The sequence below is a fragment of the Hirundo rustica genome, chromosome 1 (assembly GCF_015227805.2).
Source record: "Hirundo rustica isolate bHirRus1 chromosome 1, bHirRus1.pri.v3, whole genome shotgun sequence".
NCBI classification, from domain to species: domain Eukaryota; kingdom Metazoa; phylum Chordata; class Aves; order Passeriformes; family Hirundinidae; genus Hirundo; species Hirundo rustica.
In genome coordinates, this window is record NC_053450.1 from 154,793,267 (window position 1) to 154,816,574 (window position 23,308).

General features: G+C 45.5%; 1 protein-coding gene across 2 annotated transcripts in view; it reads right to left on the bottom strand.

The window, feature by feature from the left end:
- The window catches only part of ALS2CL (ALS2 C-terminal like), a 56,665-nt gene extending 39,075 nt beyond the window's left edge, over window positions 1-17,590 (bottom strand). The window contains exons 1-10 of one of the 2 annotated variants that reach the window (XM_040071140.2): window positions 17,484-17,590; window positions 14,846-14,954; window positions 12,731-12,914; window positions 9,588-9,647; window positions 8,742-8,907; window positions 7,546-7,674; window positions 5,264-5,383; window positions 2,728-2,804; window positions 2,150-2,216; window positions 388-584 (exon numbers count right to left, since the gene is read on the bottom strand). In XM_040071140.2, coding sequence (XP_039927074.1) covers window positions 388-584; window positions 2,150-2,216; window positions 2,728-2,804; window positions 5,264-5,383; window positions 7,546-7,674; window positions 8,742-8,907; window positions 9,588-9,647; window positions 12,731-12,914; window positions 14,846-14,954; window positions 17,484-17,561 — 1,187 coding nt within the window. In that variant the 5' untranslated portion in view covers window positions 17,562-17,590. The remainder of the gene's footprint in view (window positions 1-387; window positions 585-2,149; window positions 2,217-2,727; window positions 2,805-5,263; window positions 5,384-7,545; window positions 7,675-8,741; window positions 8,908-9,587; window positions 9,648-12,730; window positions 12,915-14,845; window positions 14,955-17,483) is intronic. The other variant, XM_058421830.1, reaches the window with a different exon arrangement.
- Between the last annotated feature and the right edge of the window lie 5,718 nt (window positions 17,591-23,308).

The window sequence follows — 23,308 nt, forward strand, 5'->3', positions numbered from 1 at the left end:
GGTTGACCTTGGAGATCTTTCCCAACCTTCACGGAAACACCAAACCAGAACTTCCAGACTCATTCCAACTTGGAACAGTCACCTGGAGATGTTTGGGTTGACCTTGGAGATCTTTCCCAGCCTTCACAGAAGCCCCAAACCTGCACTTCCATCCTTTTTCCCACTTGGAACAGTGACCTGGAGAAGTCTGGAAAAACCTTGGAGATCTTTCCCAGCCTTCATGGAAACACCAAGCCAGCACTTCCAACCTTATTCCCGCTGGGAAAAGTGACCTGGAGAAGTTTGGGTTGACCTTGGAGACCTTTCCCAACCTTCACGGAAACACCAAGCTCTCCGGAACTTCCAACCTAATTCCCACTTGGAAAAGGGGCCCAGGAGATTCCTTACTTGCCGTGGGGCTTCCCCCGGAGCCACTCGCCCTCGTAGGTGGCCCCGCGGAGCCGTCCCTCGGCGCGGAAGACGTAGCTGAAGAAGCGCCGCGCCGGGGCCTCGCTTCCTTCTCCGCTGCGTCCCCAGAGAGGGAAATCCCGCTTCCCGTTGAGCGCCTGGCGCACGGCCTGCTCCAGCTTCCACCGCCACACGGCCTGAGGGCACGGGAAACCGGGAGAGGGAGGGAATCAGCGCGCATCCCGGGAAAAATCAACCGGAGGCGACTCGGGGAAAGCGGTGAGGAGGTGGTGGGTTCCCGTCAAAGCCCGTCGGCAGCTTGTCCCGGAAGTTAGGTGTTCCGAAAAATCCAACCTGGATGTGAAGCGTGAAATATTCCCTAAAATCCAAGCTGGATCTCCCTCGTTCCAGGAGGGACATGATGCTTAAATATTCCCGGAAATCCAAGCTGGATCTCCCTCATTCCAGGAGGGACATGATGCTTAAATATTCCCAGAAATCCAAGCTGGATCTCCCTCGTTCCAGGAGGGACATGGTGCTTAAATATTCCCGAAAATCCAAGCTGGATCTCCCTCGTCCCATGAGGGACATGATACATAAATATTCCCAGAAATCCAAGCTGGATCTCACTCATTCCAGGAGGGACATGATGCATAAATATTCCCAGAAATCCAAGCTGGATCTCACTAGTTCCAGGAGGGACACGATGCTTAAATATTCCCGAAAATCCAGCCTGGACATTGATAAATATTCCCGAAAATCCAACCTGGACCTGCATTGCAAAATATTCCCTAAAGTCCAAGCTGTCCAAGCTAAAATCCAATCCTCATTCCAGGAGGATGCTTAAATATTGCCTAAAATCCAGCTTGGACATTGCTAAATATTCCCAAAAATCCAACCTGGACATTGATAAATATTCCCTAAAATCCAACCTGGAACTCCATTGCTAAATAATCCCAAAAATCCAGCCTGGAACTCCCTTGCTAAATATTCCCAAAAATCCAACCTGGACATGTTGTTAAATATTCCCGAAAATCCAGCCTGGAACTCCTTTGGTCAAGGATGGACACGTTGCTGAATATTCCCAAAAATCCAACTGGTCTTTGATAAATATTCCCGAAAATCCAACATGGATCTCCTTTGCTAAATATTCCCAAAAATCCCACTGGACATTGATAAATATTCCCTGAAATCCAACCTGGACCTTTTTTGATCCAGGATGGACAAATTGCTGATTATTCCCGAAAATCCAAGCTGGACTTCCATTTCCTGATTATTCCCGAAAATCCAAGCTGGACATTGCTAAATATTCCCAAAAAAATCCAACTTGGATCTCCCTCATTCCAAGAGGGACGCGATGCCAAAAAATTCCCTAAAATCCAGCCTGGATCTCCATTGCTAAATATTGGGAGGAATTTCCACTTGGATGTTAAAAAAAACAGGGGAAAAATTCCACTTGGATATTAAAAAAAAAAAAAAAAAAAAAAAAAAAAAAAAAAAAAAAAAAGGAAATAAAAAATTCCAATCGGTTTGAGAAACTTCAGGAAAAGCAGCGAGAAACCGACGGGTTCCCACCAACATTCCTCACCCGCCGTCAACCCTGAGCCACCTCCGGACAGGATTTTCTTGGGAAAGGAGGAGAAAATCCAGGATTTTTTTTTTTTTTTTTGGAAAAGGAGCCAAAAAAATCCCGACCACCCTCAGCAGAATTTTTCCAGAGCTTTTAAATAACGAAGAGACGGGAAAAATCCCGAAGTCTGACCTTGATCCGGGGGTCCTTGGCCGAGAGGACGAACGTCTCCTCCGGGGTCGTGATCCGCAGGCTGTGCCTGGGAGGGGAGAAGAAAAAAAAGATGGAAAACGGAATTCCCGATCCATCAGCTCTTCCCGCTCCCCTCCTGGAGGTCCTGGTGTTTTTTTTTCTGGAGACATCTCAAGTTCTCCAGGGCTGGATTCAGTAATTTTGGGATTCATCGGCAAGGAAGGGGATGAGAGGGAACGGCCTCGAGTCGTGCCAGGGGAGGCTGGGTCAGGTCGGACATCAGCAGGAATTTTTTCATGGAAAGCGTGGCCAGGCATCGGAAATGGTTTGGAATCTCCATCCCTGGCCGCGTCCCAGGAATTCCAGCCTGGGAACAAAGTGGGATCTGATGATCCCGGAGGGTTTTTCCAACCTCAAAAATTCTGGGATTTCAATCCGGCAAAAAAAATCCCGAGCCGCTGAGATCCCGTTATCCCCGTATTGTAAAGGAGATGGGACAAAGCTTGGGATCATCTTCCCATCGACCTGAACGGGTTTTTTATTCCTTTCTTAACTCCCAGCGGGAATTCCTCACTCACGATCCCGGAGCCGATTTCTCTCCGCAGTTTTCATCCACCCACACCAGCTTCAGGTCGAAACTCTGGAAGCTGTTTCCCTGGGGAAAAAAAAACAAAACAAAACAAAACAAAAAACGGGAAGAGACGATCCTGTTATTGCTGGGAACATCCGTGGAATTGCAGAGCTGGAGCGGCAGCACAGATTCCCAACTTTTTGCTCCTTCCATTCATTCATCCCACACAGGGATGAGAGACCTCGGAGACGGAAAAACCACGGGAAGAGGAGGGAAGTTCTTGTTTGAACACTCCTAAAGCTCTTCCAGAATTACATTCCCAGATCATTCCAGCCGACATTCCCAGAGATTTGTGGCTGCCCCATCCCTGGAAGTAGCCAAGGAAAGGTTGGAGCAACCCGGGATGGTGGGAACCACGGAATGGGGTGGGAATGGATCATCTTCAAGATCCCTTTCCATTGAATCCATTCCGGGATTTATTGAGGATTTGGCACCACCAAAAATATCCCAGAAATCCCAAATTTTAGGATCTTTTGGGATCGGCAGCTCCCCCAAAAAAACCAAATTCCAATGGTTGGAACAAAAGGGAAAATTCCATTTCCCATCTCCCTTCCCTGCCTCACATCCAGGTGCCCACACGGAGCTGCAGCCTGGCAGGATGGAATTTTCCAAGGAATTCCAGTGGAACTTCCAGGAGTTTTCCCAGATTTGGGAGAACAGGCAAGGGAAAGGACATCAAAATTCCCAATCAGATCAATCCCAATCCAGCTGGAGTTCTTTACTCCTTCCCAGATTTTCCTTTATTTTCCAGCACCAACCACACGTGGACGGATGCGCGACAAAGGTTTCCCAACTTTTTCCAACAGCCAAACTCTGCTGTGTTTTCAACATTAAAAAAAAACCAAAAAAAAAAAAAAAAACGGGAATTTTCCTGCCATTCCTTTGGAAATTTTTTTGCCATTTTTCCATGTTCCCTTCCCAGTTCATCCAGGAAGAGATTCCTGCTGGATACCAACTTGGCTAAAGCGATCCAAGCTGGAACTCCCTCATTGGAACACATCCCCACACCCCAAAATTCCCAAAATTCCCCAAACCACCTCCAGCACCTGCAGCCGTGCCACAAACACGGGAAAATCCTCTTTATCCCAATGTGTGGGAGCTCATGGAATCATCACGGATCATCACGGATCCATCAGATCCCTTGGAAGAACTAAAGGCCACAATTCCCAGCGGAAAAGGGTTTGGATAATCCACATTTCCCGGGAAAATGTTCTGTGCATCTCCTCCACTCCTTCCCAGATTTTCCTTTTTTTTTTTTCCAGAGCCAACCACACACGGATGGATCCAAGAGAATTTTTCCTCGACTTTTCCCGGCAGCCAAACTGCTGCGCTTTAAACATCAAAAAAACCCAGGAATTTTCCTGTGATTCCATTGGAAATTCCTGCTGTTCCTGATGTTCCTTTGGAATTTTAGTGCCGTTTACCTATGTTCCCCTCCCAGTTCATCCGGGAAGAGATTCCTGCTGGATTCCAGCTCGGCCAAAGCCATCCAAGCTGGAATTCCCTCATTGGAACACATCCCCACACCCCAAAATTCCCAAAATTCCCCAAACCACCTCCAGCACCTGCAGCCGTGCCACAAACACGGGAAAATCCTCTTTATCCCAATGTGTGGGAGCTCATGGAATCATCACCGATCATCACGGATCATCACGGATCCATCAGATCCCTTGGAAGAACTAAAGGCCACAATTCCCAGCGGAAAAGGGTTTGGATAATCCACATTTCCCAGGAAAATGTTTTGGGCATCTCCTCCACTCCTTCCCAGATTTTCCTTTTTTTTTTTTTTCCTTTTTTCAAGAGAATTTTTCCCCGACTTTTCCCGACAGCCAAACTCTGCTGCGTTTTAAACATTAAAAAAAACGGGAATTGTCCTGCGATTCCTTTGGAAATTCCTGTCATTCCTGACGTTCCTTTGGAATTTTAGTGCCGTTTACCTATGTTCCCCTCCCAGTTCATCCGGGAAGAGATTCCTGCTGGATCCCAGCTCGGCCAAAGCCATCCAAGCTGGAATTCCCTCATAGGAACACATCCCCACACCCCAAAATTCCCAAAATTCCCCAAACCACCTCCAGCACCTGCAGCCGTGCCACAAACACGGGAAAATCCTCTTTATCCCAATGTGTGGGAGCTCATGGAATCATCACCGATCATCACGGATCCATCAGATCCCTTGGAAGAACTAAAGGCCACAATTCCCAGTGGAAAAGGGTTTGGATAATCCACATTTCCCAGGAAAATGTTTTGGGCATCTCCTCCACTCCTTCCCAGATTTTCCCTTTTTTTTTTTTATTTTTCCTTTTTTCAAGAGAATTTTTCCCCGACTTTTCCCGACAGCCAAACCCTGCTGCGTTTTAAACATCAAAAAAAAAATCCCAGGAATTTTCCTGCGATTCCTTTGGAAATTCCCGCCGTTCCTTTGGAATTTTTCGTGCCTTTTTTTCCCCCCCCCGCGTTCCCTTCCCGGAGGATCCCGGACTCACCTGGATGAGCACCAGGACGTCGTCGAAGAGCAGGAGGCGCTCGGAGCGCGCGGCGCCGGCGGCGACGGGAAGGCTCCTGCTGTCCTCCAGGAGCCTCCTCTCGGGGACACACAGCACGTCCTGGAGCAGCGGGGAAAAAAAACGGGATTGGGAGAGGAATTCCGGGCAGGAATTCCTGCGGGGATCAGCTGGCTCGGGGTTCCGGCGACAGTGACAAACGTGGGGAAGAAATCTGCTCTAAACCCTCAGGGAGATTCTCCAGCTCTTCCACCCGGCTCTGCTGAATTCCAGCCTCAAATTCCTGATCCGTATCAAATTCCTGATCCGTATCTAATTCCCGATCCGTATCCAATTCCCTCCCTGGGGTTCCAGCGACAGTGACCAACGTGGGACAAAAATTCAGCTTTAAACTCCCAGGGAGCTTCTCCAGCTCTTCCACACGGCTCTGCTGAATTCCAGCCTCAAATTCCTGATCCGTATCAAATTCCTGATCCGTATCTAATTCCCGATCCATATCCAATTCCCTCCCTGGGGTTCCAGCGACAGTGACCAATGTGGGACAAAAATTCAGCTTTAAACTCCTAGGGAGTTTCTCCAGCTCTTCCACCTGGCTCTGCTGAATTCCAGCCTCAAATTCCTGATCCGTATCAAATTCCTGATCCGTATCAAATTCCTGATCCGTATCAAATTCCCGATCCGTATCAAATTTCCGATCCATATCCAATTCCCTCCCTGGGGTTCCAGCGACAGTGACCAACGTGGGACAAAAATTCAGCTTTAAACTCCCAGGGAGCTTCTCCAGCTCTTCCACCCGGCTCTGCTGAATTCCAGCCTCAAATTCCCGATCCGTATCAAATTCCTGATCCGTATCTAATTCCTGATCCGTATCCAATTCCTGATCCGTATCCAATTCCCTCCCTGGGGTTCCAGCGACAGTGACCAACATGGGACAAAAATTCAGCTTTAAACTCCTAGGGAGTTTCTCCAGCTCTTCCACCCGGCTCTGCTGAATTCCAGCCTCAAATTCCTGAGCCATATCTAATTCCCGATCCATATCTAATTCCCGATCCATATCTAATTCCCGATCCATATCCAATTCCCTCCCTGGGGTTCCAGCGACAGTGACCAACGTGGGACAAAAATTCAGCTTTAAACTCCCAGGGAGCTTCTCCAGCTCTTCTACCCAGCTCTGCTGAATTCCAGCCTCAAATTCCCGATCTGTATCAAATTCCTGATCCGTATCAAATTCCCGATCCGTATCTAATTCCCAATCCATATCCAATTCCCCCTGACCTGGGGTTCCAGTGACAGGGACACACTTGAGACACAAACCCAGCTTTGAACTCCCAGGGAGCTTCTCCAGCTCTTCCACCCAGCTCTGCTGAATTCCAGCCTCAAATTCCCGACCCACAGCAAATTCCTAATTCTTAGCAAATTCCTCATCCATATCAAATTCCTGATCTGCATCAAATTCCCAACCCACCGCAAATTCCCAATCCATGTTCAATTCCTGAGCCAATTCAAATTCCCAATCCCATATGTTAAAGTCCTCAGCCGTATCAAATTCCCCATCCATGCCCAATTCCCAACCCACTTCAAATTCCCGATCCATGAACAATTCCTGATCCATGTTCAATTCCCAATCCATATCAGATTCCTGATCCATGTCCCATCCCCCATCCATGTCCCATTCCCGATCCATGTACCATTCCCCATCCGTGTCTCATTCCCGATCCATGTCCCATTCCCCATCCGTGTCTCATTCCTGATCCATGTCCCATTCTCGATTCCTGTCCCATTCCCGATCCGTGTCCCATTCCCCGTCCGTGTCCCATTCCCCGTCCGTGTCCCATTCCCAATCCATATCCCATTCCCCATCCATGTCCCATTCCCAATCCGTGTCCCATTCCCAATCCGTGTCCCATTCCCCGTTTCCCATTCCCCATCTATGTCCCATTCCCGATCCATGTCCCATTCCCTGTGTCCATGTCCCATTCCCCATCTATGTCCCATTCCCAATCCGTGTCCCATTCCCAATCCGTGTCCCATTCCCCATCCATGTCCCATTCCCTGTGTCCATGTCCCATTCCCCATCTATGTCCCATTCCCGATCCATGTCCCATTCCCGATCCATGTCCCATTCCCGATCCGTGTCCCATTCCCCATCCGTGTCCCGTTCCCGATCCATGTCCCATTCCCCATCCATGTCCCATTCCCGATCCGTGTCCCATTCCCGATCCGTGTCCCATTCCCGATCCGTGTCCCATTCCCGCTGCACTCACGGTGAATTTGGAGCCCAGGCTTTTCCAGAGCTCCTTGGTGAGGGCGGCTTCATCCAGGACCTGGCTGATGAAAGATTCCAGCTTCCCGAATTCCTGCTCCACCGTGGCCACCACATCCCGCTCCGACTCCTGGGAAAACACGGAAAAGCTCCAGGAACGCTTCCAGTTGGATCAAGTGAGGTCCGGGTTGGATTTTTGGGAATGTTCAGCAATGTCCAGGTTGGATTTTTGGGAATATTCAGCAACGTGTCCATCCTTGACCAAAGGAGCTCCAGGTTGGATTTTTGGGAATATTGAGCAATGGAGTTCGAGGTGGGATTTTTGGGAATTTCGATCAATGTCCAGGTTGGATTTTTGGGAATATTCAGCAACGTGTCCATCCTTGACCAAAGGAGCTCCAGGTTGTTGGATTTTTGGGAATATTGAGCAATGGAGATCCAGGCTGGATTTCTGGGAATATTCGTCAATGTCCAGGCTGGATTTTTGGGAATATTTAGGAATGGAATTGTCCATGTTGGGTTTTCAGGAATATTCAGCAATGTGTCCACCCTGGATCAAAAAAGGTCCAGGCTGGATTTTTGGGAATATTGAGCCACAAAGATCCGGGCTGGATTTTAGGGAATTTTTGGCACTGTGTCGCTCTTGGAATGAGGGAGATCCAAGTTGTATTTTTGGGAATATTTATCAGTGTCCAGGCTGAATTTTAGGGAATATTCAGCAACGTGTCCATCCTTGACCAAAGGAGATGAAGGCTGAATTTTTGGGAATATTTAGCAATGTCCAAGTTGGACTTTTGGGAATATTTAACAACCTGTCCATCCTGAACTAAAGGAGTTCCAGGCTGGATTTTTGGGAATATTCAGCAAGGAAGTTCAAAGTTGCATTTTTTGTGATTATTTAGCAATGGAGATCCAGGTTGGATTTTCGGGAATATTTATCAACGTCCACCTTGGATTTTCAGGAATATTTACCAATGTCCACCTCGGATTTCCAGGAATATTTATCAACATCCACCTCGAATTTTCGGGAATTTTCACCAACACCCACCTGCAATCTTCGGGAATATTTATCCATGCCCACCTCGAATTTTCGGGAATTTTCACCACGAGAGACTCCCCGAGTTGGATTTTCTGGCCTATTTCTTCCCCCAGACCCCATTCCCGAGAACCTCTCAGCATTCCAGAGGAATTCCCGACCTCTTCCAGCAGCTCCCGGAGCCGCGCCAGGAGCCGCAGGTGGCTCCGGACGTGATCCCGGAAAGGTTCCTGGAGCACGGAGAGCAGAGCCAGCCCCAGCGACTTCTCCGAGGGCAAATCCCGCAGGAATTCCTTCAGCGCCGCCTTGGGCAGCTTCCAGGCCTCGCTGGAAAATCAGGAACAAGGGGAAAATTCCGGGAGTTATCCCGGAATTCTCATCCCTCCGTTTTTTGTTTCAATTTTTTTTTGGACGTTGAGGGTGGAGGAAGCCGCGAGGGATCCGGGAACGGGAGACTGCGAAATTCATCTTTTCCATAAAAATCGGGGATTTGTGGGAATTCCCACTGAGATTTCCCAGCCCTCCCCTAAATCCCCCAATTCCAAGTTGTTAACTCCTTAAAAATTCCCGTTGTCATTCCCCGCTTCCATAAAAATCGGGGATTCGTGGGAATGCCCAACAAGATTCCCACAACGTTTTCCGTCCAATTCCATCTTTTCCCTAAATCCCCCAATTTCCAGCCCTTTAAAAATTCCCGTTTTCATTCCCCATTTCCATAAAAATCTGGGATAAACGGGAATTCCCACTGAGATTCCCCACCCCTCCCCTAAAATCCCCAAATTCCGAGTTTTTAACCCCAGAAATTGCCGGGAATTGTTGGAAAGAGAAAAATCCAACCCTGGAATCGTCCAAGGATCAACACCAGGAGCTGGCCCAGCACGGAACGAGAGGAAATTTTTACGGATTTTTCCCAACTCTTCTGGAATTCTGGGATTCTCCACTGCTCAGAGCCGTCCCAAATCCCAAGAATTCCCAAGAATTCCCAAGGATTCCCAAGGATTTTTCACCTCTTGGCCGCCTGCTCGAAGCCCTGAACCACCACGAAGTTGGCGAAGGTGACGAAATACCTGGAGAGAAAAGAAAGCCCCCAAAAATTCCAAGGATACACGGGAGGAATTCCAGAATCCGGAAAATTCGGGAATTCTGGGAACGTCTCTGAGCTGGGCTCAGTTTTTCAAGTGAAACCGGGAATTTTCTTTTTTTCTTTTGAATATTTGCCGAAGTTTTCTTCTGAGATCTGGATTTTGCTGCGCCGAAAATTCCCGGGAAACTCCACGTTTTCCCACGCAGATCCCAAATTTTCCAAGCAAATCCCAAATTTCCCATGCAAATCCCAAAATTTCCCAACAAATGCCAAATCAACCCAATCCTGGTGTTTTTCCCCTGATATTCCCAGAAAATCTCTCAGCTTTTTCCCCCTTTTTTTTTTTTTCCCCAAAATTCCCAGGAAATCTCCCAACTGGAATCAACCCAATCCAAAATTTTTTCCCCAGTATTTCTGGGAATTCTCTCAGCTTTTCTCCTTTTTTTTTCCCCAAAAAATTCCCAGGAATTCTTTCACCTTTTTGCTGTTTTTTTTCCAAAAAATTCCCGGGAATTCTCCCAGCTGGGAACAACCCAATCCCAATTTTTTTCCCCCAACATTCCCAGGAATTCTCTCAGCTTTTTCCCATTTTTTTCTCCCCTGATATTCCTGGGAATTCTCTCAACTTTTTCCCATTTTTTTCCCCGATATTCCCGGGAATTCTCTCACCTTTTTCCCTTTTTTCCCCTAAAAATTCCCAGGAATTCTTTCACCTTTTTCCTGGTTTTTTTCCCCCAAAATTCCTGGGAATTCTCCCAACTGGAATCAACCCAATCCCGATTTTTCCCCCCAATATTCCCAGGAATTCTCTCAGCCTATTCCCATTTTTTTTCCCCAAAATTCCTGGGAATTCTCTCTGGTTTTTCCCATTTTTTCCCAAAAAAATTCCCAGGAATTCTTTCACCTCTTTCCTGATTTTTTTTCCCCAAAATTCCCAGGAAATTTCTCAGCTGGGATCAACCCAATCCCGATTTTTTTCCCAAAAAAATTCCCAGGAATTCTTTCACCTTTTTGCTGGTTTTTTTTTCCCCAAAATTCCCAGGAAATCTCCCAGTTGGGATCAACCCAATCCCGATTTTTTCTCCTTATATTCCCAGGAATTCTCTCAGCCTTTTGCCATTTTCCCCCCAAAATTACCAGGAATTCTCCCAACTGGAATCAACCCAATCCTGATTTTTTTTCCCCCAACATTCCCAGGAATACTCCCAGTTTTTCCCCATTTTTTTTTCCCCCCATATACCCTGGAATTCTCTCAGCTTTTCCCCAATTTTTTCCCCAATATTCCCAAGAATTCTCCCAGCTTTTTCCCAATTTTTTCCCCGATATTCCCAGGAATTCTCCCAGCTTTTTCCCATTTTTTTCCCCGATATTCCCAGGAATTCTCTCAGCTTTTTCCCAATTATTTCCCTGATATTCCCAGAAATTCTCTCAGCTTTTTCCCAATTTTTTCTCCTTATATTCCCAGAACTTCTCTCAGCTTTTTCCTAATTTTTTCCCCCATATTCCCAGGAATTCTCTCAGCTTTTTCCCTTTTTTTCCCCCATATTCCCAGAAATTCTCTCAGCTTTTTCCCTGATATTCCCAGAAATTCTCTCAGCTTTTTCCCAATTTTTTCCCTGATATTCTCAGGAATTCTCCCAGCTTTTTCCCAATTTTTTCCCTGATATTCCCAGAAATTCTCCCAGCTTTTTCCCAATTTTTTCCCTGATATTCCCAGGAATTCTCTCAGCTTTTTCCCAATTTTTTCCCTGATATTCCCAGAATTTTTCTCAGCTTTTTCCCAATTTTTTCCCCAATATTCCCAGGAATTCTCCCAGCTTTTTCCCTGATATTCCCAGAAATTCTCTCAGCTTTTTCCTAATTTTTTCCCCCGTATTCCCAGGAATTCTCCCAGCTTTTTCCCAATTTTTTCCCTGATATTCCCAGAAATTCTCCCAGCTTTTTCCCAATTATTTCCCTGATATTCCCAGAAATTCTCTCAGCTTTTTCCTATTTTTTTCCCCCATATTCCCAGGAATTCTCTCAACTTTTTCCCAATTTTTTCCCTGATATTCCCAGAAATTCTCTCAGCTTTTTCCCAATTTTTTCCCTGATATTCCCAGAATTTCTCTCAGCTTTTTCCTAATTTTTTCCCCGATATTCCCAGGAATTCTCTCAGCTTTTTCCCAATTTTTTCCCTGATATTCCCAGGAATTCTCTCAGCTTTTTCCCAATTTTTTCCCTGATATTCCCAGAATTTCTCCCAGCTTTTTCCCAATTTTTTCCCCGATATTCCCAGGAATTCTCTCAGCTTTTTCCCAATTTTTTCCCTGATATTCCCAGAAATTCTCCCAGCTTTTTCCTAATTTTTTCCCCCATATTCCCAGGAATTCTCTCAGCTTTTTCCCAATTTTTTCCTTGATATTCCCAGGAATTCTCTCAGCTTTTTCCCTTTTTTTCCCCCATATTCCCAGGAATTCTCTCAACTTTTTCCCAATTTTTTCCCTGATATTCCCAGAAATTCTCTCAGCTTTTTCCCAATTTTTTCCCTGATATTCCCAGAATTTCTCTCAGCTTTTTCCTAATTTTTTCCCCGATATTCCTAGGAATTCTCTCAGCTTTTTCCCAATTTTTTCCCTGATATTCCCAGGAATTCTCTCAGCTTTTTCCCAATTTTTTCCCTGATATTCCCAGAATTTCTCCCAGCTTTTTCCCAATTTTTTCCCCCATATTCCCAGGAATTCTCTCAGCTTTTTCCCAATTTTTTCCCTGATATTCCCAGAAATTCTCCCAGCTTTTTCCTAATTTTTTCCCCCATATTCCCAGGAATTCTCTCAGCTTTTTCCCAATTTTTTCCTTGATATTCCCAGGAATTCTCTCAGCTTTTTCCCTTTTTTTCCCCCATATTCCCAGAAATTCTCTCAGCTTTTTCCTAATTTTTTCCCCCATATTCCCAAGAATTCTCCCAGCTTTTTCCCTTTTTTTCCCCTGATATTCCCAGGAATTCTCCCAGCTTTTTCCCAATTTTTTCCCCGATATTCCCAGGAATTCTCTCTGCTTTTTCCTGCTTTTTCCCCCCGGACTCACTGGATGTAGAGGCTGAGGAAAAGTTCCCCTTTCCAGAGGATGTGAAAATCCCGGATGCATCCGGAGCCGCTTTTCCCCCGCAGGATCCGGGAATTCTCCTCCGTGAAATTCCAGAGGGATTGGAAGCGATCGTTGAGGAGAGCCAGGAGCCGGAAGTTCTCCTTTCCCTTCGGATCCTGCGGCTCTGCCGGGGGGAAAAATCGGGAAAAAAAAATCCTCAAGAGGGGAAATTCCGGGGATTTTGGGAATAAATTCAATCATTTGGGAAGATAGGGGGGAAAAGAAAAGGGGAAAAATGGGTCTGGAAATGGGGAAATTCCAGGGATTTTCGGAATTAATAAATTTGGTCATTTGGGAAAGCGAGGAGGAGGGAAAAAAAGGGGAAAATGGGTTTGGAAAATGGGGAAATTCCAAGGAATTTTTGGAGTCTCTGGAGATGTTTTTTTTTTGTTTTGTTTTGTTGTTTTCCTGGAGGAAACAAATTCAATAATTTGGGAAAACAGGGAAAAAAAAAAAAGGGGAAAAATGGATCTGGAAAATGGGAAATTCCAGGAAGTTTCAGAATAAATTCAATCATTTGGGAAAATAGGAAAAAAAAAAAAAAAATGTGGAAAATGGATCCAAAAAAGGGGAAATTCCGGGGATTTTTGGAATAAATTCAATCATTTGGGAAGATAGGGGGGGAAAAAAAAGGGGAAAAATGGGTCTGGAAAACGGGAAATTCCAGGGATTTTCGGAATTAATAAATTCGGTCATTTGGGAAAGCGAGGAGGGGGGGAAAAAAAACGGGAAAATGGATCTGGAAAACGGGAAATTCCAAGGAATTTTTGGAGTCTCTGGAGATGTTTTTTTGTTTTGTTTTGTTTTCCTGGAGGAAACAAATTCAGTAATTTGGGAAAACGGGGGGGAAAAAAAAAAAAAAAAGGGAAAAATGGATCTGGAAAATGGGAAATTCCAGGAAGTTTCAGAATAAATTCAATCATTTGGGAAAATAGGGAAAAAAAAATGTGGAAAATGGATCCAAAAAAGGGGAAATTCCGGGGATTTTTGGAATCGATTCAATAATTTGGGGGGGAAAAAAGCAAAAAATAAATGGATCAGGAAATGGGGAAATTCCAGGAATTTCAGGAATTAATAAATTCAATAATTTGGGAATATAGAGAGAAAAAAATGGGGGGGAAATGGGCGTGGAAAATGGGAAATTCCAGGAATTTTTGGAGTTCATGGAGTTGTTTTGGCTGGAATAAATGAATCCAATATTTTGGGGGGAAAAAAAGGAAAAAAAAAATGGGAAAAATGAATCAAAAAGGGGGAAATTCCAGGAATTTTTGGAGTTCATTCCTGGAAAAGCCTCAGCAGGGCCAGTCAGGGTCAGGGATTGCTCTGGATCTGGAATTCCCTGGATTTGGAACTTCCCTGGAATTCCCATTTCCCTGGATTTGCCATTTCCTGGATTTCCCATTTCCATGAACTTGTAATTTCCCTGAATTTGGAATTCCCTGAATTTTCCATTTCCCTGGATTTACCATTTCCTGGATTTGGAATTCCCTGAATTTTCCATTTCCCTGGATTTGGAATTCCCTGAATTTGTATTTTCCATTTCCCTGGATTTACCATTTCCTGGATTTGGAATTCCCTGAATTTGGATTTTCCCTGGATTTTCCATTTCCCTGGATTCCCCATTTCTCTGAATTTGGAATTCCCTGGATTTGGAATTCCCCAGATTTACGATTTCCTTGGATTTGGAATTTCCTGAATTTGGAATTTCCCTGGATCTGGAATTCCCTGGATTTCCCAAATTTCCCTGGAATTCCCGAGCTGCTCCCACAAATTTCCCACCAGCAGGGAAAGAAAAAAAATCCCAATTCTCGGGATTTTTGGGATGAACCAAAAAAACCTGGGATCGGGAATTTCCCATCCCAACCAAAACACAAATTCATCCCAAAAAAACAAAAAACCCCTCCAGGGCTTCATCTTGAATTCCAGCAAAACTTTCCTAAAACGGAATTCCAGGGGAAAAAAAAATCTTCCCAAAGGGGGGAAATTCCAGCGGGAAAAATCCTTTCGGGAACGGACTCGGGGTGGGAATTCCAGGGGAAAATTCCTTGGATTTACCTGCCCGGAGCAGAGGTTGGAGGATGAGGGAATCGATCCTGGCAAGGCAAGAGGAGAAATTTTCTTCCACTTGGAGCAACGATTCCAAAATTCCGGCCGTGGACATGGCCTGGAAAAGATCGGGAATGAGTTAAAATCCTGGGAAAAAACGGCGGGAATGAATCGAATTCCTGGGAAAATATCGGGAATGAATTGAATTCCTGGGAAAAAATTGAATTGATGGGATTTTTGTCTCCAAGCGTGGGTTGGGGTTTTTTTTTTCCCCCCTTGGATTTGTCTCCCAGAGGAAATTCCTGGAGGAAATTCCCACAGTTCCCAGAGAAAACTCTCCCAATTCCTGGAGGAAATTCCCACAGTTCCCAGAGAAAACTCCCAAAATTCCCAGAGAAAACTCTCCCAATTCCTGGAGGAAATTCCCACAGTTCCCAGAGAAAACTCCCAAAATTCCCGGAGGAAATTCCCAAAATTCCCAGTGGAAATTCCCAAAATTCTCACAATTCTCAGACAAAACTTCCAAAATTCCCAGGAAAAAAGAATTCCCCGAATTCCCGGAGAAAATTCCCACAATTCCCATGGGAAATTACGCAATTCCCACTGGAAATTCCGGCTCCATTTTCCCGCCCAAATCCTTTCCCGAGGCTATTCCAGCGCCACCGGAACGTCGACATTCCCGAGCAGGCCGGGCTTAGCTAGGCCAGGACTAACTCAGCTGGATTCAAACCCAACTCTGGGATCGGCGATCCCAGATCCCCGACTTTATTCCCCGTTTTTCCCAAATTCCTGGGAATTCCCAGATTTTTTGGCCTCCAAAATCCGCTCGAGGCGGGAATTTCGGGATAATCCCACCCGGATTGATTCCCGGGAATTTCTGCTTTTCCTCTTGGAATTCCCAGTTTTTCTCCCAGAAGTTCCCGCTTTTCCTCCCGGAATTTCACGTTTTTTCCTAGAGGAATTCCCAGTTCAAGCTGAAGTTTAAACCCAGCCCCAAAATTAAACAAGCGAAGCTCAAACCCAGCCCCAAACCGATCCCAAACTTAAACCCGGCCCCGAATTAAGCCGGAGATTAAACCCAGCCCCAAATGACGCCAAAATCCAAACCCAAGTTTAACCCCAGCCCCAAACTGAACCCGGATTTAAACCCAGCCCCAAACTAAACCACAGTCTTAAACCCAAACCCGAATTTAAACCCAGTCCCAAACAAAATCATAATTTTAAACTTAAACCTGGATTTAAACCCAGCCCCAAACTAAATCATAGTTTTAAACCTAAACCCGAATTTAAACCCAGCCCCAAACTAAATCATAGTCTTAAACCCAAACCCGGATTTAAACCCAGTCCAAAACTAAATCATAATTTTAAACTTAAACCCGAATTTAGACCCAGCCCCAAACTAAACCACAGTCTTAAACCTAAACCCGAATTTAGACCCAGCCTCAAACGAAATCATAGTTTTAAACCTAAACCCGAATTTAGACCCAGCCCCGAACTAAACCACAGTCTTAAACCTAAACCCGGATTTAAACCCAGCCCCAAACGAAATCATAATTTTAAACTTAAACCCGAATTTAGACCCAGCCCCAAACTAAACCACAGTCTTAAACCTAAAGCCGGATTTAAACCCAGGCACAAACTAAACCACAGTGTTAAACCTAAACCGGGATTTAAACCCAGCCCCGAACGAAATCATAGTTTTAAACCTAAACCCGAATTTAGACCCAGCCCCAAACTAAACCACAGTCTTAAACCCAAACCCGGATTTAGACCCAGCCCCGAACTAAACCACAGTCTTAAACCAGCCCCAAAGTAAATCCGAGTTTAAATCCAGCCCCAGATTTAACCACAGTTTAACCCCAGCCCCAAATTCAACCCCAGTCTAAACCCCGGGTTAAACCCAGCCCCAAATTAAACGGAAATCAGATTAAACCCAGCCCCAAAGTAAACCACAGCTTAAACCCACCGCTAAATTCAACCCAAATTTAAACCCAGCCCCGGATTAAACCCAAATTTAAACCCAAATTTAAACCCAGCCCCTCCTCCGCCTTTCATCATTTTTCCCTTAAAACCGAGCCTTAAATCCCGACTTTTCCCGGAATTCCGGATGGGGTGGGGTTTGTTTTTTTGGGATCGCCTCCCCACCCCCCGCGCACAGAAACCAGCGAAACCGAGTTTAAGAGCCAGGCTTTAATTGGGGTTTAAATTGTAAACGCTCGGTTTAAATCCCGATCTCCGCTCTCGGCCAGGCCGCGGCTTTTCCCGGCTTCGCTCCATCCCGGAATTCCAGGAGAGGCTGGAAAAATCCCTGGAGAGGGATCGGGAATATTCCCGGCCTGGAAAAAGTCGGGGATTTTAACTGAAATTAAATTTTAATTAAATTAGAATTTTCGGGAGCGAAGTTACTTTTTTAAAAGTATTTATTAAAAAAAAAAAATAAAAAAAGGGATTTTTTTAGGGAAAGGCGAGAGTCGCGTGGGGAAAAAAATCCCGAAAAAACTCCAGTCCGGGATTTGATCCCGGTTTTACCTCGGCGACAACAGCGGTCAATTTCCTCCGCAACAAAAACAAAGCCGCGCTTAAAGGGAGCAGAGGAAGAAAAAAAAAAAAATCCCGGAAAAATTCGGGATTTTGGAGGGATTTTTACCTGAGGCGAGGCAGAGCAGGAAAAAGCTCCGGGAGACGCAGAAATTCGGGAATCGCGGCTGGAATTTTTCCCTCCCATCTTTTCCCCTCCCACATTCGGAGTTGCCAAATCCCAAATTTCTTTTTTTTTTTTCTTTAAGTTCCTGCTCCTCCTCTTCCTCTTTTTGTTTTGGGGTTTGTTGTTGGTTTTGGTGTTTTTTTTTTTTTTTTTAATTAATTCCGGGTTTTATTTTTATTTTTTTTTGGAGGTCATTCCGGATTTTTTTGGGGGGGGCGGGGAGAAAGTTAAAAAAATTCAGGAAGTGAAAGAGAAAAGTTCAGGAAGGTTTTGGGTTTGTTTTTTTTTTGGGGGGGTGGTGGATTTTTTCGACCCCACCCCCCCCCAAAAAATAATAAAAAATAAAGTTTTGGGATTTTAATTTTTTCCCCCCTCTTCTTCCCCATTCGGCCGAAAGAAAATTCCAGGAATTCCTTGGAAAAGGAGGTTGGTGCTGGTTTCTTTCTTTGTTTGTTAATTTTTTCCCAGGATGAACCCCGGAGCGTTTCGCTTCCCTAAAAAAAAAACCCAAAAACCGCAAATTCACCCGTCAGGAGCTCCCGGGCGGCAAAGCCGAGTTTAACTCCTTCCTCTCCTCCTAAAAACCCCAAAAACCCCAAATCAGACCCCAAAATTCCCAAATCCATCCCTCGGGAGATCCCGGAGTTCTCGGTGCAGCTCAGCCAAATTGAACTCCTTAAAAATGCTGAAAAATCCCAAATCCGACCCCAAAAATCCCAAATCCATCCCTCAGGAGATCCCGGAGTTCTCGGTGCAGCTCAGCCAAATTGAACTCCTTAAAAATGTTAAAAAATCCCAAATCCGACCCCAAAAATCCCAAATCCGTCCCTGAGGAGATCCCAGGTACCTCAGGCACCTTTAACTCTTTCCCCTCCTCCTAAAAAAAATCCTAAAAACAATCCTAAAATTCCCAAATCCATCCCGGAGGAGATCCCGGAGTTCTGGGTGCAGCTCAGCCAAATTGAACTCTTAAAAAGTCCTGAAAAATCCCAAATTCAAGCCCAAAAATCCCAAATCCATCAGTCAGGAGCTCCCAGTGTTCTCTGTGCAGCTCGGGCACCTTTAACTCTTAAAAAAAATCCAGAATTCGACCCCAAAATTCACGAACCCAACCCCTAAATTCCCAAATCCATCCCTGAGGAGATCCCAGAGTTCTCTGTGTGGCTCAGCCAAATTTAACTCCTTAAAAATGCTAAAAAAATCCTTAAAAAAAAAACAAACAAAACCTTTAAAAATCCTAAATTCAACCCCAAAAATCCCAAGTCCATCTCTGAGGAGATCCCACGGAACTCAGCCATCGGGAATTCTTTTCCCTCCTCCTAAAAAAATCCCAAATCCGAGCCCAAAATTCCCAATTTCTACCGGCAGGAGCTCCCAGAGTTCCCTGTGCAGCTCAGCCAAATTTAACTCTTAAAAATCCTGAAAAATCCCAAATCCATCCCCAAAATTCCCAAATCCGTCCCTGAGGAGATCCCGGAGTTCTCGGTGCCGCTCAGCCAAATTGAACTCTTTAAAAAATCCTGAAAAATACCAAGTTCAAGCCCAAAAATCCCAAATCCATCAGTCAGGAGCTCCCAGTGTTCTCTGTGCAGCTCAGGCACCTTTAACTCTTTTTAAAAGATCCTAAATTCGACCCCAAAATTCCCAAATCCAACCCCTAAATTCCCAAATCCATCCCTGAGGAGATCCCGGAGTTCTCTGTGCGGCTCGGCCAAATTTAACTCTTGAAATATCCTAAAAAAAATCGTAAAAAATCCTAAATCCATCCCCAAAATTCCCAAATCCGTCCCTCAGGCGGTCCCAGACAGTTCAGCCACCTTTAACTCTTTCCTTTCTGCCAAAAAATCCTAAACCTGAGGCTAAAATTCCCAAATCTGTCCCTGAGGAGATCCCAGGTACCTCAGGCACCTTTAACTCTTTCCCCTCCTCCTAAAAAATCCTAGAAACAATCCTAAAATTCCCAAATCCATCCCCGAGGAGCTCCCGGAGTTCTCAGTGCAGCTCAGCCAAATTTAACCCTTAAAAAATCCTGAAAAATCCCAAATCCCAGCCCAAAATTCCCAAATCCATCCCTCAGGAGATCCCGGAGTTCTCTGTGCAGCTCAGCCAAATTTAACTCTTAAAAAAATCCTTTAAAAATCCTAAAAAATCCTAAATCCGACCCCCAAATTCCCAAATCTGTCCCTAAGGAGATCCCAGCCCCCTTTAACTCTTTCCCCGCCTTAAGGATTTTTGTTGTGCTTTTAATTCCAGCCGAGTTTTTCTGCTCCAAACATTCCAAGAGTTTCCGAGAAAGCGGGAAAATGGGAGCTGGGAAAATTGAAATAAAATAAAATAAAATAAAATAAAATAAAATAAAATAAAATAAAATAAAATAAAATAAAATAAAGTAAAATAAAGTAAAATAAAGTAAAATAAAGTAAAATAAAGTAAAATAAAATAAAATAAAAATTCCCAGTTTCCAGAATCGCTGGCTCCAAAATCCCAAAGAATTCCAGCAGGATTTCCAACTGCTCTGCTCCAGGACAATCCGAGGTTTTTGGGGAAAAAGTCGGGGAGAGCTTCAGAATTTCCTGGAATTTCCTGGAATTCTGCTCTGAGCGTGGGATCGGAATTTCAGGAAATTCCAGGAAATTGCATTTTTTGGAATTCTCCGGCCTCACATTCGGATGAGCAAGGAGGATTTAGGAGGGAAAAGGGGATGGAACGGGGCAGGAAAAGCCAGAATTCCATGGGAATTCCAGGGGCGGTTCCACCTCCAGGAGTTTCTCCGGGAGGTGACGGAACCGGTCGGGCTGGAAGATTTCATTCCCGGGAAATTTGCAACTCTGGGAACGGGATCGAGGATTTGTCCTGGATTTTGGACCCAGAGGGATCTGGTCGGAAATTGTCGCATTCCAGGTTTTCCAAGGGGGTTTTCCAAATGTTCCTTGAGATCCGGCAGCTCCTGGAGGAGATTTTTGGTGGCCTTGGAGTGATCTTCACATGCTGATCCAACATTTCCATCCTGACCCAAAATTTCCATCCTGATCCAACATTTTCCATCCCTGATCCAACATTTCTCATCCCCATCCGACATTTCCATCCTGATCCAACATTTTCCACCCCTGATCCAACATTTCCCATCCTGATACAACACTTCACAACTTGATCCAACATTTCCCACCCCGATCCAACATTTCCCACCCTGATCCAACATTTCCCATCCCTGATCCAACATTTCCCATCCCCATCCAACATTTCCCGCCCTGATCCAACATTTCCCATCCCCATCCAACATTTCCCATCCCTGATCCAACATTTCCCATCCCCATCCAACATTTCCCACCCTGATCCAACATTTCCCGTCCCTGATCCAACACTTCCCACCCTGATCCAACATTTCCCATCCCCATCCAACATTTCCCACCCTGATCCAACATTTCCCATCCCCATCCAACATTTCCATCCTGATCCAACATTTCCCACCCTCATCCAACACTTCCCACCCTCATCCAACACTTCCCACCCTCATCCAACACTTCCCACCCTCATCCAACACTTCCCACTCCGATCCAACACTTCACAACTTGATCCAACATTTCCCACCCTCATCCAACATTTCCCATCCCGATCCAACATTTCCCACCTGATCCAACATTTCCCATCCCTGATCCAACATTTCCATCCTGATCCAACATTTCCCACCCTCATCCAACATTTCCCATCCCGATCCAACATTTCCCACCCTGATCCAACATTTCCCGTCCCCATCCAACATTTCCCACCCCGATCCAACATTTCCCAACCTGATCCAACATTTCCCACCCCGACCCAACATTTCCCACCCCGATCCAACATTTCCCATCCCGATCCAACATTTCCCATCCCCATCCAACATTTCCCATCCCCATCCAACATTTCCCATCCCCGATCCAACATTTCCCATCCCCATCCAACATTTCCCATCCTGATCCAACATTTCCCACCCCGATCCAACATTTCCCACCCTGATCCAACATTTCCCATCCTGATCCAACATTTCCCACCCCGATCCAACATTTCCCACCCCGATCCAACGTTTCCCACCCTGATCCAACATTTCCCATCCTGATCCAACATTTCCCATCCCGATCCAACATTTCCCATCCCTGATCCAACATTTCCATCCCTGATCCAACATTTCCCGTATTTGATCCAACATTTCCCACCCCCAATCCAACATTTCCCATCCCCGATCCAACATTTCCCACCCTGATCCAACATTTCCATCCCTGATCCAACATTTCCATCCCTGATCCAACATTTCCCATCCCTGATCCAACATTTCCCACCTTGATCCAACATTTCCCGCCCTGATCCAACATTTCTCATTCCTGATCCAACATTTCCCATCCTGATCCAACATTTCCCATTCTGATCCAACATTTCCCATTCTGATCCAACATTTCCCGCCCTAATCCAACATTTCCCACCCCGATCCAACATTTCCCACCCCAATCCAACATTTTCCACCCCGGTCCAACATTTCCCACCCCAATCCAACATTTCCATCCTGATCCAACATTTCCCATCCTGATCCAACATTTCCCACCCCTGATCCAACATTTCCCACCCTGATCCAACATTTCCCACCTTTATCCAACATTTCCCACCCAGATCCATAATTTCCCACCCTGATCCAACATTTCCCATCCTGATCCAACATTTCCCACCCTGATCCAACATTTCCCATCCTGATCCAACATTTCCCACCCTCATCCAACATTTCCCACCCCAATCCAACATTTCCCATCCTGATCCAACACTTCACAACGTGATCCAAACATTTCCCCACCCCGATCCAACATTTCCCATCCTGATCCAACATTTCCCACCCTGATCCAACATTTCCCACCTTTATCCAACATTTCCCACCCAGATCCATAATTTCCCACCCTGATCCAACATTTCCCATCCTGATCCAACATTTCCCACCCTCATCCAACATTTCCCGCCCTGATCCAACATTTCCCACCCTGATCCAACATTTCCCACCCTCATCCAACATTTCCCATCCCTGATCCAACATTTCCCATCCCTGATCCAACATTTCCCATCCTGATCCAACATTTCCCATCCTCATCCAACATTTCCCACCCTCATCCAACATTTCCCATCCCGATCCAACATTTCCCACCCTGATCCAACATTTCCCACCCCGATCCAACATTTCCCGTCCCCATCCAACATTTCCCATCCTGATCCAACATTTCCCACCCTGATCCAACATTTCCCACCTTTATCCAACATTTCCCACCCTCATCCAACATTTCCCATCCTGATCCAACATTTCCCACCTTGATCCAACATTTCCCACCTTGATCCAACATTTCCCACTCTGATCCAACATTTCCCATCCTGATCCAACATTTCCCACCCCAATCCAACATTTCCCATCCTGATCCAACATTTCCGATCCCTGATCCAACATTTCCCACCCTCATCCAACATTTCCCATCCTGATCCAACATTTCCCACCTTGATCCAACATTTCCCATCCTGATCCAACACTTCACAACGTGATCCAACATTTCCCACCCTGATCCAACATTTCCCATCCCTGATCCAACATTTCCCATCCTGATCCAACATTTCCCACCCTGATCCAACATTTCCCATCCTGACCCAACATTTCCCACCCTGATCCAACATTTCCCACCTTGATCCAACATTTCCCACCTTGATCCAACATTTCCCATCCTGACCCAACATTTCCCACCCTGATCCAACATTTCCCATCCTGATCC